Source organism: Pangasianodon hypophthalmus, chromosome 27 (genome assembly GCF_027358585.1).
Source record: "Pangasianodon hypophthalmus isolate fPanHyp1 chromosome 27, fPanHyp1.pri, whole genome shotgun sequence".
NCBI classification, from domain to species: Eukaryota; Metazoa; Chordata; class Actinopteri; order Siluriformes; family Pangasiidae; genus Pangasianodon; species Pangasianodon hypophthalmus.
The window spans coordinates 9,285,794-9,301,761 of record NC_069736.1 but is presented as its reverse complement, the minus strand read 5'-3'; the positions used below and the strand labels follow the sequence as shown (position 1 = coordinate 9,301,761).

At 39.6% G+C, this 15,968-nt stretch overlaps 1 protein-coding gene across 2 annotated transcripts in view; it reads right to left on the bottom strand.

Moving 5' to 3' along the window:
- Nucleotides 1-7,136: 7,136 nt before the first annotated feature.
- The window catches only part of usp2b (ubiquitin specific peptidase 2b), a 45,530-nt gene continuing 36,698 nt past the window's right edge, over nt 7,137-15,968 (bottom strand). For both annotated transcript variants that reach the window (XM_026921944.3, XM_026921945.3), the window contains 11 exons: nt 12,763-12,813; nt 12,478-12,601; nt 11,760-11,871; nt 11,458-11,568; nt 10,232-10,296; nt 10,017-10,120; nt 9,846-9,923; nt 9,474-9,552; nt 9,188-9,295; nt 8,880-9,000; nt 7,137-8,696 (listed from right to left, as the gene is read on the bottom strand). In XM_026921944.3, the coding sequence (XP_026777745.3) occupies nt 8,612-8,696; nt 8,880-9,000; nt 9,188-9,295; nt 9,474-9,552; nt 9,846-9,923; nt 10,017-10,120; nt 10,232-10,296; nt 11,458-11,568; nt 11,760-11,871; nt 12,478-12,601; nt 12,763-12,813 (1,038 nt within the window). In that variant the 3' untranslated portion in view covers nt 7,137-8,611. The remainder of the gene's footprint in view (nt 8,697-8,879; nt 9,001-9,187; nt 9,296-9,473; nt 9,553-9,845; nt 9,924-10,016; nt 10,121-10,231; nt 10,297-11,457; nt 11,569-11,759; nt 11,872-12,477; nt 12,602-12,762; nt 12,814-15,968) is intronic.

The window sequence follows — 15,968 nt, the reverse complement described above, 5'->3', positions numbered from 1 at the left end:
GGGGCTGGCAAAAGGATACGCTACAGTCAAAGCCATTGCTGATTGGGCAGACACTACATCAGATCAGTGAGTCCTGATGACAGTATTTGAAATAAACTAATTAATTATGCGGCCTGCTTGAGTGTTAAGGAGCTCTTTTTTGAGTTCACTGTGACATTGAGTGTTGCAATGTATGTGAGAAGGGTGGGGATGTCCTGAATTACAAACTGCTTGTTGGGGGCACATAGGACCCAGTCAGGGGACAGCGCTGCTTGCATACATTGCAAAGAAAGCTGTGTCCTTATCTCAGCTAGACAGGCACATGCTTTGGATGGCTGGTGACACAAAGTGTTTCTAATCAAAGTGGTCCACTTCCTACACTTCCCTTACCGCCTAGGAATCAATGTGGTGCCACAGAGTTAGAGAGGACATGTGACCCCCTGGTTTAAGATAAGAACACATCAGCCAGTTTCAACTGTGGGCAGTCCATCTGGCCTTCAAGTTCTTTTTACCAGTTCTGAGATATCCCCATGTGTTGGTTCACTCAGACAATGGTCAGCTACATCAACCGTGAGAGCAGTACAAGGCTGAGCAGTTCGCTTAGCTTTGCATGTATTCTCATCAGGTGGACTTTTCCATAGTCTCGGTATGCGTGTGTACACGAACAAAATATTTCCCAGGTAATTCTCACCATCAAGGGGATAGTAGTAGACACAGGGGACTTGTGCTGATTATATTCTGATATAAAAATGATATTATCTAGGATGTGTTTGGTGCCAAGTGTGCTAAAAAATGACCTGACCACATTGTAACGAAGCTGGGGTTAGTGAATGATAATGAACCTGCAAGCGGACTTATGTATTCTCATCCCCTTTTCACGTCAGTAAAAAATGAAAGACGATTACATCTTTCTTCCAAACAAGCAAAGTATGTGGAGGCCTATTTGTGGATTTATTTTATTTGCTTAGGCTAAAACATCTGTTTGGAAGTCCATTGTTCCACACCTGAAATAAAAGTCATCACCTGTCTACTGCTCAGTGTTACCAACTCATTTCAGAGAAAAGTAGGTAAAGTGCACTCAAAAAGTCACTAGATGATGTCATGGACTAATTTGCATATAAATTATTCATGATGATCAATGCCATATCAAATTGCAAATTAGAGTACATCCATCAATTCTATGTACTGCTTATCCTACACAGGGTCGCAGGGAGCCTGGAGTCTATCCCAGGGGACTCGGGGCACAAGGCAGGGGACACCCTGGACGGGGTGCAACCCATTGCAGGGCACAATCACACACCCGTTCACACACTACAGACAATTTGGAAATACCAATCAGCCTACAACGCATGTCTTGGGACTTGGGGAGGAAACTGGACTACCCGAAGGAAACCCCCAAAGCACAGAGAGAACATGCAAACTCCGGATTCGAACCCCCAACCAGAACAGAAAATAATAACTGATTTCTTAAATACTTTATTTCTTGTTGAAAGAAGTCATCTTTGGTCATGACACCATGCACAAACTAAACTTTAACGCATTTAGGAAATAAAACACTTTTAAGAACAACAAGTAGTCATGAAAGTTGAATCGTCATGAAGGAAATGGTAACTCAATTTTTTTTATAACAATTTTATTACTTGTAAATATTTTCAAGGGCGCCGCAGCAAAAAAGGCAGCCCACTGCTCCGGGTGTGTGTTCACTGTGTGTGTGTGTGTGTGTGTGCGTGTTCACTACTGTGTGTGTGCACTTGGATGGGTTAAATGCAGAGCACAAATTCCGAGTATGGGTCACCGTACTTGGCCACAAGTCACTTCACTAAAACCCTGGTTTGGCTCTTTTAAAAAGGACTTGTGTGTCACTTTAATACTTTGTCTACCATTACTAAGAAGAAGGCTAATAAAACCTGGAACATATGTTCTAGTTATAGCCAGTGCTGCTATAATAGAGAGTTGCGACACTGCCATTGACTTCTGCTGTAATCAGAGAATGAGGAAGTGACACGTGTAATGGGTTACAAACACTGAACCCCACTCATTTCAATGTTTCCCAAACACACTCTCTGGTAAACTGATGAAATCACTGCATTTTTTGACATTTTAACACTTTCATTAATGTTTATCATTAGATAATAGCTAGTTAGATTCTTAAATTCTAATTGCAGTTAGCTAGTATGAGCAACACTTCACTAGCTACCATAACCAGATGTCAGTTGGCCTACATTTACCTCAAATTAATTGCAGTTATTAGCGTTCGTTATCATACAAAGTTTATCTTCGGTGATTTGTGATTTGTTGTTAAAGTTAGCAACGCTTAGTACAAGACCGTACCCTATTAGTAAATCTAATTTCAATGAATGGTAGCTAGCTCAACTAGATAACACAGCTAGTTTGTGTCTAGACAGTGCGGAGGTGTTAATCAGTTGTGGGTGATAAGATCAGCAGCATAAATGTGGATGCATTATAACCAAAGGTAGGATTTATTGCAGGACTATATTGTAAGAGTAGTGGAGTGCAAATTCCATACCCCACCAACAATAACTCAGACAAGCTCTCTCCCACATTTTTGCACTTGAACTTCATAGTCATTATTTACTTTCCGATTCTATGTAAATGTAATGTAAATCACGCCAATATCCAAATACGTATGGACCTAACTGTAGGTGTGTATTCTGTAATCTCTACCTCATTAAAATCTTTGGGAAACATTGGCTTTTGTTGTGTATTTAATCAATGTCCTTCAACTTATTAACCTTAACACAGTTTCATCTTTCTTTACTACTCCCAGTTCTCTCCAGCAGCAACAGGTCCGACTCGACTCGACTCAAGACCCGGTCTCCTCTGAGGCCTTCGACATGGTCTGCTTCCAGTGGTGGGATGCAACTAAGTACATTTACTCAAGTACTATACTTAAGTACAGATATAAGGTACTTGTACTTTGCTTGAGTATTTCCCTTTAATGCAACTTTCTACGTTTACTCCACTACATCTCAGAGGCAAATATTGCACTTTTTACTCCACTACATTTGTCTGACAGCTTTAGTTTCTACAGTAGCTACTACAGTTCAGGTAACTGTTGCATTACTTCTGGCATGGAGTTTGAACATTTTTGCTATCTTTATATAGATAAGAATTTGCCTCTGTGGCTCTTGCATGTGTATCTGGAAATATTTTGAGCAGTACTCATCGAGTAAAGTTTATGGATCATGGCCAGGTGCCCAGATCTTTCTCTTTCTGTTCCTCTTCAAAGGAGTGTCTATGAAGTCTGCCCATTCAAAGAGAAACCTATCTACCCTCTCCCTGGATATATTAAAGAATGAAATGTTTGGTTAAATGCAATTGGTTGTATGGAGGAATTTTCTGTTATCTATATCAATATCATTTGTTAATCAGTATTATATCAATCAGTAGCTATGCAACAGTATTGAAAAGTGACCTTAAATCACCTCATGTATTAACTTTTAGAGCTTCATTTATATACTACACTGTACCATTTCTAGTACATTTGGAAGGGTGACTTTGGGCCTGTGGTCCTGCAGGGATGTTTCTGTCAGAACGGACTGGTGTGACCTTGAAGATGGAGTTTTTTTAAGGTGAAGGCTAATGTTGTTTTTGAAACATAAACTGACTGAACTCTCGCCGCGGTTAAAACTAAGATAAGGGGACAGTGAAATAATTGTGACGAGAAGCAGGTGTGTGATTAAAAGAAAAAAGAGAAAACTCCACCCAATGAGATTATTGTTTCAGAATTGTATAAAAGCATGGGCCACGACTATGTAAATCAGGTGCTCTGCAGACCATCTCGGGTTTGTTGTTTGATTCAATAAAGTCTATAGATTTTTGGCATCCAGAACCCCTTGACTTTGTAACTCATATTTCTTATTCTGATTTGCAGAAGTATTTGCCACGACAGTTGCCTTGTTTATTTTGCACTATTGACTAAACTTCTTTCTTGGGTTAAATTGAGCAGTTGCTTGCATTCATTGATATTCACTTGTTATGCATGCTTATGTGAATGTCTTAACATGTGTGTAATTATGACCATAGACGCATAAGAAAAATATTAATGCATAAATACTGGAAATGTATTCACTTTATGGAAGCAATCCCTCTTCCCTCCAAAATTAAACAGAAAAACTGATTAATACTGTCTCTACGTTACTCCCCAGGAAAAAAATGCTACTGTAAATGTAGTCAACTTAGTAATCAGCGCACATTATGCGTTAATGTTTACCGAAAGTTGCTGCAAATATAATCGCTGCTGCTCTGTCCTACTTCAACCCGTTCAAACAGGTTGACCACGTGACTGCGTGGCGGCAAGATCAAAGAGTGTCGCAAATCTTCCGCTGGTTTTTGGCATTTGTGCGTTATCATATTGTGTTTAATTTTTTTCCCTTTATTAAGCAATTAGCCATGTACAAACAACGTGGCAATATCAGTACATTTTTACATTAGAATATACAGAACAGGTGCACGAAGAAATACAAATATATATACATATATATTTATGAAAAAAAAAAAAAACATAAAAGGGGGCTAGGGTTTTTCCTGTAAATCATATTCTTCTATAAAGGACAAAATATTTATTGCATTTTTCTTTTTCATCACTTTGAAGGCTTTTGTATAAGAAATAAACTCATAATAAAATGCACAAAACGTTGGTTTAATTTTCAAGTACTTAGATTTGTGTATATAATATTTTCCCAGAAGTACATTATTAACAACATAGTGTGTTTAATGTTTACCTACTTTAACACCTGTTTAATTTTGCTTGTGCGCCCCCTGGCGATAGTTAGTTGCTTTGTTAGATTCGGTATTGTTCTTTTTTTTTTTTTGTAAGTTTATTTACTCATTTATTCTTCTCTATATTTATTTGCTTTTTGTCTACCAAACAGTTAGTAAAATTTATTACATGTAAATATCTCCAAGAAGAGAGTTTAAAACAAAAAACGAAGACGTGAGAGGGTGGGACAAACAGTACTGATCAGTCATTGGTCGTTGGGAGACAGTGCTCCTCAGTGATTGGTCATTGGGAACAATGGTGATCAGTGATTGGTCGCAAGCGCAGCACAGTCACGCTTTACACACTTTACACACTTAAATCATCTACATAAAAACTAAAACTTCTAATCAGAGCACTTGCTCGCCATCTACAGGTCAAAGTGTAAAACTGCAGGTGAAAAATTGGTGAAAAAGAGCAGTAATGGACAGTTATGTACATATACGAGCAGTTATAGCATTCCTACTAATATAGCACAAATACTATATAACACAAAACTAGCATCACTTAATGAGTAATTGTGTTCTTGTGTATTTTTGTGATCTAAGCTAGTTGTTATGAGTGGAATTCCTTAAGCTGTTTTTCTTTTTAATTGCCTGCTTTGTTTATGCTCAGCTCTGATATAGGAGACACAAGCAGTGGCAGTATCAGTGGAGAAAGGATCAGAAGGACAGAAGTCAACTGGAAACAGTGTAAAGGTTTTGATTTGCACCTTTTCACACATATAAACAACACAGTTATTGATGCATTGAGATCCACATACTTTTGGCCATATTGTGTACAGTACCAGTCAAAGGTTTGGACACACCTTCTTATTCAGTGGTTTTTCTTTATTTTTTATTGTTTTCAACATTGTATATTAATACTGAAGACATCCAAACTATGAAAGAACACGTATGGAATTATGTAGTGAACAAAAACTTGTTAAATAACCCGGAATGTGTTTTATATTTTTAATTCTTCAAAGTAGCCACCTTTTGCGTTGCACACTCTTGGCATTCTCTCAGTCAGCCTCATGAGGTAGTCACCTGAAATGGTTTTCCAACAATCTTGAAGGAGTTCCCAGAGGTGTTAAGTACTTGTTGGGTGCTTTTCCTTCACTCTCTGATCCAACTCATCCCAAACCATCTCAACTGGATATAGATCAGGTGATTGTGGAGGCCAGGTCATCTGATGCAGCACTCCATCACTCTCCTTCTTGGACAAATAGCTCTTACATAACCTAGAGGTGGAAAACAAAACAAATGATAGCACTAAGTGCAAACCAGATGGGATGGCATGTCTGCAAAAAGCTGTGGTAGCCATGCTGGTTAAGTGTGCCCTCAATTTTGACTAAGTCACCAACAGTGTCACCAGCAAAGCACCCCCACACCATCACACCTCCTCCTCCATGCTTCACAGTGGGAACCACACATTCAGGAACCATCCGTTCACCCTCTCTACGTCTAACAAAGACACAGCGGTTAGAACCAAAAATCTCAAATTTGGACTCATCAGACCAAAGGACAGTTTTCCACTGATCTAATGTTCATTCCTTGTGTTTCTCGGCCCAAGCAGGTCTCTTCTCCTTGTTGTTCTTCTGAAGTAATGGTTTCTTTGCCGCAATTCAACCATGAAGGCCTGATTGACTGACCTTCATTTCTTAAAATAATGATGGACTGTCTTTGCTCTTTACTTAACTGACTGTTTCTTGCCATAATATGGATGTGTACAGTAGTTGTAGTAGCACTAATAGGGATATTGTACCCACCCTTCCTCTGCACAAGACAACTGATGGTCTAAAGCACATTAAGAAGGCAAGAAATGTCACAAATTAACTCTTGACAAGGCACACCTGTGAAACGAAAACTATTCCAGGTGACTGCCTCATGAATCTGATGAGAGAATGCCATGAGTGTGCCAAGCTGTCATCAAAGCTAAATGTAGCTACTTTGGACAATCTAAACTATAAAACATATTCTGGGTTGTTTAACACTTTTTTGTTTACTACATAATTTCATACACGTTCTTTCATAGTTTGGATGCCTTCAGTATTAATGTACAATGTTGAAAATAATAAAAATAAAGAAAAACCACTGAAGGAGAAGGTGTGTCCAAACTTTTGACTGGTACTGTATGTCTGCCCAGGATGTGGGCGAGTTACTGACAGCCGAGTCCCTCTCACTTTTAAAAATGACTGCTCTGCCACAGTTCACTGTCCCTGGTGCTTATCACAGACACATACAGAACATACAGAACTACTGTATCTCTTGATTATTTATCCTTAGTGGATTTAAATAGAGAGCTTTGTTTGTCTAGGTTATAGATATTTATAAAAATGAAACTTCTGGAAAGATCCACAGTCATTGACAATAATAAAAATGAGACCCAAACACGCTTGTTGTGGTCAAATTGGTTAATTTATTCATATGTACATCTATCTGGCTTTTAAAAAGCCAAAAGTACTTGACATGTGGAGCCCCATGGACAAGAAGGACTCATTCTGTGTTAGTCACATGATTATGACTCACTCACTCACATACATACATTCAAAACATGTACTTCATAAATAAAATATCACACCATCTGTATCATGCACGCATACACACGCACACACACATCCTCTCTCTCTCTCTCAAACAGACAATGCGCACAGATACACCAGGCTCCTTGTGCTGTAAAAGCTGTTTTCCATGTGAAAGTGAATCCTGTGGTCACAAAATAAAAGAAAACCAGCATTGCACAGATGAGCTCCACCAGGGGGCGAGTCATCTCCTGTTTTAAAAAAGTATTTAAAAAAACATTAAATATCCACAACATTCCATGTACCCCAAATGTATGATGACATTTGCTTCTGGAGTTATAAAGCAAATGCAGCTAACAAGTAATGGACGTCTATCTAATCTCATAAATATCTCAGGACTACATCCAGTTCCTCAGTAATGTCAGGTAGGCATACCAAAAAAAAACCCCTATCATCCATATGGTTCAAGACACAGTATGAAATATCATACGAAATATCATCATGAAATGTCAAATCATAAAAACCCAATAATTATGAATAGGCCAGATGCTGATGATAATGAAATCCCCCTTTTGACTTAGATTGTGTAGTTTAACAGTACAGTGTGAAGCAAATATATAAAGATATGGGCATGTATTTATGAAAAAGATTTTGGGTGAGACAGAATTTCAAAACCAGAGCAAAACTAAACATACCAAGCATGTCAAATTACATTTGGGGTAAAAAAGTGAAAGCTGGAAAATTATGTTTTTCCTTGCACCACTCACTGTTGTGACCCATATCCAGATCCAGAGTCTCAAAATGAATAACACTAAAATACCAGAATAAATTAAACCCACAATGCAGTCACGATGACTGACTGTAGAGGAACAGAGAGCTCCAGGTACACAGTGCATAGTTCTTTGACATCCGTCTTCACACACACTGTCTCTCTCTCACTCTCACACACACACACACACACGCACACACACACATAAACACAAGGTCCTGCTCATTGTGAGAGGTAGTGTTCCACTTTCTTTCTTTCTTCCTACAAGGAGTGTTTTCATCCCCATCCCTTTAGCAGCAGCAGTCTACATCCAGCAGAATACAGGATGAGGAAGCCCTTATATGGGAGCTCGTTTAGGGCTGTATCAGAAATCATGTCCCAGGCTTCTAAGAAGTGAACAAGCCTCAACTATAGTTCAGAACGGGTGTGTGCTAGGTCTTTGTTCATAAATCTGTCTTAAAAACTATCTCAGGTTGTGGCTCGAAGCACAGCCACTGCTGAGGTTTAGTCTCAAGTCCAGGCCAGGGTTAACCCCCATGTTGATTCCAGAATCCTTCTTTAGGGTGGAGATGAGGCTGGATCACAAGCGCGAGGAGTTAGCAAGCTCGTAGAACAGCACATAGGCATCACTGCTGCGCACTTGGCTGGAGGACATAGGACTTACCCTAAAAACAAGAGAGAGAGGATATGTAAATGTGTGCAATGTGTGCAGTGTGTGCTGAGCAAAACACATCTCTAATATCGCATATTAAAGAAGAATAGAGCTTCGGGACAGTGTGATGCTCCCAACTACCAACCCATTCTATTATTCTACGATGTGCAACATCATGTGCTTTTCTGTGAGTTACCTGGAGTCGTTGTACGAGTACCACTCTCCTGTGGAAGGGTTGCGGCAGTACGCCGTGTAATGGCCACCCAGTGTGGTGCCTGTGTGATTAGACACTGCATACAGGTTATAGACGGCGTGCACTAGACAAATGAAAGGAAACAGAGAGAAAAGAGAGAGAAAAGAGATTAAATACACTTCACTGAGCATCCTGAAGTTGATCAGATTCTGTCTTATATAGTGTTGCTGATTACAGTAAAAATGTTTCTGCTTATTAAATTAAATTTAAATGTAATTAAGTATAAAAAGATGACTGGATGTTATACGTACTGCTGTTGTCTGAAGCGAACTCGCACAGGTCCAGCTCTTTGATGGGAAAGTTGACGAAAGTAGAGAGTTTGGCGGTTTTCAGGCGAGCCTCAGAGAATCGCTTTAGATCTGAACCAGCCCGAGAGTTAAGGACCAACAGACACGTACATGTGCATATGCTGTATGTACACAGCAACTCTTACGTTATTTCAAGTTGTTCAAGTGTGGAAAGTTTACATTGTTTTATGTTAAAGTATTTGCAGAACTGGTGATATTTCGCTTGGCAGAGTGATTTCAGAAAGGATACGAAGCACCAGGACTTTGGGGAATTTCTGAATGGTGAATTTCTTTGTGCATTTCCGCCTGGCTTTACACCTTTGGCATGTCTGTGAGAGAGAGACAGAGACAGATCAGGGTAAGACAACAAAAAGACAAACATGTATTTAAAATTTTCTTACAGCACAAGTTTATTTCAGAATCCTGGGCCACATCCAACTGCCTTAAACTGTACAGCTAACTCATTTAATGTATCATTCTGTGCTTTTCTATAGATATAACAACACATTAACAACATCAAATGCACTTTTGCACGATTATGCAAAATTAATACTTAGAGTAATACACACACACACACACACACACACACACACACACACACAAAGTATGTATAAACACTTACTGGTTTCTCATTCCCATCCAGTACATCTTCCTTCGTGAAAAGCCGAAGGCAGTCGATCAGCATCACCTCTCCAGAGCTCTACAGCAGGAAGAGAGTACAGGTAAGACACTCTGACACAGGGAACACTGACCCGTCTGTGTTTTTTGTGTCTGTGTTCGAGTGTGTGTTTACCTTGGCAATAGGTAGAGACAGATCCCAGAACGGATCGAATACGGTAGAGCAGAAGCCACACTCGCTGCAGGTCAGTGAACTCTTCAGCTGGCCAACAAACAGATCTGTGGGAAACGACCAAAGAACACATTAGCAATCCGAACACACACACACACACACACACATGCACACACACAGACACATACATGCACACACACAGAGTTAGTCACACTCACCAACTACTTTGCTGTCTTCTCTCTCCAGGTACTTGTTCCACATTCTCTTGGCTTTCTCATCATCCCTGAGGACACACACACATACACACACATACAGTAAGCGTGTGATCTCAAGACTACAGTCAGTACCTATAGTCCATTTACAGCAGGGTTCTTAGCTTATTTGTAGCCAGACACTATCCTGTGTAATTTCCATCCCTTCTGATCACAGCAGTTGTATTTAATGTAAATAAAATACAGCTGTTAAAATATATGGCACAACAGGCAAATGCATTCTGCCATATTTATTAATTTGTGCCATTGGAGCCTGTTACTCCTGCAATTCATCCAGAGAACGTTTGCTACAAACAATTAAGATACATTAAAAGGCTATAGCTAACAAACATTGACCAAAACACAACCTGTACTTAACCTTTTCTAGCTAAATAGTGAGTTAGTGAGTTAGTTGTGTACATGTACAGTGAGTTAGCCAACATTAATATTACTGGAAAGTTTCTAAGTGAACAATTTCATTGAAGGCATGTCCTGTCATTGCATAAAGTTGCCTAACCTAAAATAAGTCTTTTGGTATGTGTGTGTGTGTGTGTGTGTGTGTGTGTGTTAGCTAGCAAATAGTTAACTAGATTCATAACACTTTAAAGAGAATTTTCCTTTAGCCCAAGCAGGGCTACATATTACTAACTTTGCATACTACATAATAACTCGATATTACTTGATAGTAATCTCCACCATTATAATGCTTTTTGAAAAAAGTAGTAATAATAAAATCACTGATCCCCTGGCTTTGTGGACCTCACTTTAAGAACATACCTTTAGACCAGTGGTTCTCAAAATTTTGCAGCCAGGGACCTCTTTAACTGTAGAATACACTCCCTGGACCTCCTCAGTAAAGATTCCTCTTATGAATATAGTCCAGATATTCAAATATTAGGCTCGTGATTTGAATGTTTCATGGATGACTGTGGCATTGTTGAGATTAGAATTTGCAGTCTAAATGGGGAGCTGACTTGTTTTTGAGTTATTGAAGTTTAGATTAATAATATATATATATATATACAATAATAAATATAATACATTTAATAACAGTGGACTGTGATTCTTGCCACTGTACCAAAAAAAAAAAAAAAATAAACAGCAAGACTCTGTCACTGCTTCATGGGCCCCTGGGGACCTCACTTTGAGAACCACTGAAGTGAGAGTGTTGGAAATCATAAGTGTGCGCTTACGAGAGGTGGTCAAAGTCCTCTATGGGCGCTCTGGGCCTCAGTGACCCTCGGTTCACTTCATTATGGAGCCCGTCCAGGAGGAAGCGCAGGAACTCCTGAGCATCCTGCTGACTGTGACAGACACAGAGAAAGCAAGATATGAGACAGGAGAAGCGAGGAAATCGAATACTTTGTACTATCAGATGGATCAGTACGGTCTAATATTTCAGTTAGTTCATAAATCATTTAAGTGCAGACATAGTGAGTATAGCAAGGCTAATCAGCACACTCTGGCGTGCCTTATCCAAAGAGTAGAGACTTACTTGTAGCCCATGAAGCGTGGAGCGTACTTCTGAATCTGAGTCTTGAAGTCAGAGGGGCTGATGGCTTCGTTGCTTGCTGATGTCCACAGTGTCTGAGTGAGCTTGGCAAACTCTGAAAACGCATATACGAATATTATGAAAATTCAAATAGGATTTGAATCTAAATCTACTATCTAAATCTAAACCTGCATCTGGAGTGCTAAAAATTTGTTCTGATATTTCAAATGGAAATAAATTAATCCTAATGTTTTTAATGATCTCCCTGTGTTCACATACGTTCCTTCTGGGGTTTCACGGTTTCCTCCCACCTCCCAAAAACATGCCAGTAGGTATACTGGTGCCTCTAGATTGCTCCCAAGTCTGAATAAGTGTGTGTGTGTGTGTGTGTGTGTGTGTGGGCTAGGCTCCAGACGCACTATGACCCTGACCAGGATAAAGCGCTTACTGAAGATGAATGAAATGAAAAAATATATTATGTTTTGCTAACAGAAAAAAAAATCATAACATATGCGATAAAAATAAAAAAGGAGATCCATGAAGAATTTATGGGAATCTTCAGGGTCCTCACGATTAGATTTCGAATTCATCGTGGCACTTTGAGATTACAAATAAAGAAACAATGTTCCACTGTGAATTAAAATCTAATTGTGAGAACCCTACCAATTCCCAATCCCTATCTCACGCCTACTGATTGTCATACAGCTGGATGTGCACATACCCTCCATTAGAGCCGCTTTGGCCCTGCAGTTGTTGTTGAGGTCGGTACGGTGTGTGTTGCGCAGACAGTAGTCACGCAGGTCGTGTGTATTACTCAGACACTGCAGAATGGAGTTCATGAAGCACTGTGGAAAGAGTGAGCAACTCAGTTGTCATCAATAATCCATGTCATAAATAATCAATGTGATAATAAATATTTTCCAAGCTAACCTTTAACCTGGTAATTTATGCAGTAATTTATGCAGTAATGTATGCAGTAATGTATGCGTTCATATTGAGTACTCACAGTGTTCCCCAGGTTCCTTAGGCCCACAAGTCCCTGAGCATTCTTGGAGTTCTATGAAAGTAAGGACACAAAGAAATAGAGAGGAGGATTATTAGGCAAGTGAAGGCAACCACAAACACTTTCCAGCCAATACAGCTTTACAACAATAAAGCTTGAGTGGGTTCAGCATATTTGTGCCACTCAGAAGAGGCCAAATGTGATATCTCTGTGGTTAAAGATTCTGCACTAGTGACTGAAAGGTTGTGTGTTCATATCACACGGATCCAGAGAGCTGCTGTTGGTTCCTTAACCCTCAACTTATCAACTCAATTCTTTTTGTAATTCGCCTTTGGATAAAACCGTCTCCCAACAGTACAACTGTTAACACAAAAACTGTTGGATGCATTTCATAACCACAACAGACGTTAGAAAAATATTGGTGTAATGTTTCAAATTAGTGTGAATCAAATGCTATAAGCTTAGTGATACAGGTACTGGTGCAGGGATGAGTGTGCTGTAATGGTGATGGACGTTGCTGCTGGAGACAGCCTGTGTGTGAGCTGTGAGCTTTGATTCCTCAAAACAGCATGTGGGCAGATTTGAAGAGAGACCCCCGCTGGTCATCACTTCTCCTAAACAAACAGGCTCCATCTGCCGCATCACAACATGCGTGGCCACAAAAACAACAAACTGTTTATTAAACCAAGGATTAGTGTACAGTAACAGAACGGCTGTGCCGACATAACTGTAGCTATGGAGGCAAAGCTTGTGCCATTTTCTCAGGAGATTCTGACAGTTAGCTGAAAACACACACACACACACACACACACACATAGTGTGTCCAGACCTCACAAAGACTTTCATGTGCTGTGGGGAAGCTACAGTGTCAGTTCTTGCTCAAAAGAAGGAGTTTATTATAATCTAAGGTGGACAAATCATAAATCCATTAGCTAGTCCACCAGGCAAGTAAAAGCTCTTAAGTGCTGCCCAGCTGCCTGTGGAAATCTCAATGACTAGGCTAAAAAATGGTAGCTAATGTAATGGAATAATGTATGGGGAGCTAGATAGCTAGTTAAGTGCATTAAAAAAAAGTGCTTCAAACATGTTTGCATGCTCTCGACAAAACTGAACTAGCAATTCACCAATGTCTCGCACTGCATGAGAATATATTGTTCAAATCTGACTAGCTCATTATTGTCTCTCGATTATTTTCACATACCTGCCTGTTTCTGATTTTGAAAACACTGTCTGTCAGTTATGCATGGTATTTATTCAGTCTAGATCTGCTGTCAGCCAGATCACTCAAACTATATTTACAACATCAAGGTGTGTCACATTGCTGTGAAGCACTTTAAATTTAAACCTAGCCTGCAAATGAAACCATTTGTTTTCTAAAGGTCAGTAGAGAGTAGGGTTTATGTCTTTTTCTGGTTGTTGTACCTACTTATCCAATGTGCAGCTACAAATAGAAAATTCTATTAGAAAACAAGATCAAGAACATTTGGAAGAATGCTTTCTCAGCAGTGGTGTGTATTTGTTTATGGACAAGAGGTCAATATACACTTAGTTTAAAAATGTTACAGTACAGTTCAGTGGACCATCACGGTGTTCCACAGTACAGTTCACTGCAAATCAACCGGTTCATGCTTATCTGATATCATGTCTGGAACTATCGCAGTTTTCCAGGTATAGTTCCAGTCCAGTGAAAAACAACAGGTTAGGGCACTACTGCAGCTTTCCAGAGAGCGTCAGGGCCAGTTCCAGGTATACATAACACCTTCCTGAATACCTGCATTTTCCACTGATTAATGTCTAATGCTAATGACAAACCATGTTCATGACCTATTACAATGGATTAGGCAATGTGGAAAAGGTTCTCACACACTTCCACTTACACACACACACACAAGTTAAGCCAAAATGATGAACACTATCCTGCACAGTAAAATAGTGTGGTATTAACCTGTTAAATTTAAACCTTAAGCTAGTTTATTTAGATTGAACTAAATAAACTAACTTAAAAATCTGAGCTTAATGTGTAGGATTGTGTTCGACCCTGGTGGATTTAGTCATGAATCTGAGTCACTCCAAACAATCAACAGCAACAGCTCGAGCCTCTCACACCTCCACAGTAATCAGATGCCTCGTATGAGCGCCTCTGGCTACTGCGCCCAAACTCCCTCCCACACCCAAACTCGATTACGAGGTTATTCTGTTCATCACACCAGGGTGGAGGTGTGTGTCAGCATGTATTTAGAATAAATGTCATCATGATCATAGGAATACATGACAATTTTTATCCTGTGGAATTGGAATGGGCTCAGCCCCTGTGAATAATGGGCTCAGCCCCTGTGAATAATGTAGCTTTCATTTAAAAAAAAAAAAAAAAAAAAAAACCAACTAAAAGTGCCAAAACATTTTTGTTTGGTCACTGAAGGTAAAGTTAGGGCTAAAGCAATGTAAACAGCCCACAAAGACGTTACTACACTAATACAGTATACACATGGATAGGAGTATCTCACAATTTTGAACTTCTGGGGACATTTCACTGGTCCAAATGAGGAAAACTGCATTTTTTTAAAAAAACAAAACCTGCAGTTTTTATTTAAAAAAACTGAAAGAGCCTAAAGGGTTTCTTTTGGTTACTGAGGTTAAGGTTAGGGTTAGGTTTAGATGTAGGCATTAATTAACTGTATTAATATTTATGTTAAGAGAAGGTTCTCACCAGGATACAAAGACAAATATGTGTGTATGTATGTGTGTGTATGTATGCATGTCTGAGACCTAGAGCTCCTTCTGCTGCATCACCCGCCAGTTCTCATGCTGTACTATGACAGAGGGCTAAGCCCGGGAGCAGCCTGTTGGCACTGCCATTGGGAGGGCGCACTGCGCTGTTCGCTCATTGGGAGGCATCACAGTAGCGGAGAAACTGATTGGACTTAATCCTGAAAGCTGAGGGCTCTATGCAAATTGGTTGGCAAGAGTTGAAAGACAGTAAGGAGGAACACTGTGTCCTTAACCTGAGATTATACAACATGTCGTCACATGCAGGCTAAAGAGGGCTGATGGTGCCAACCGGCATCACTTTCTATCCAACACACACACACACACACACACATATACACACTGAGCCAAGTGAGCATGTGGCCAAACGCTCAAACAAGTCCACGGCTGCTACTGTAGACTCATCATTTCTGTTTCTAAAGAGTCACTGATATAGAAATAAA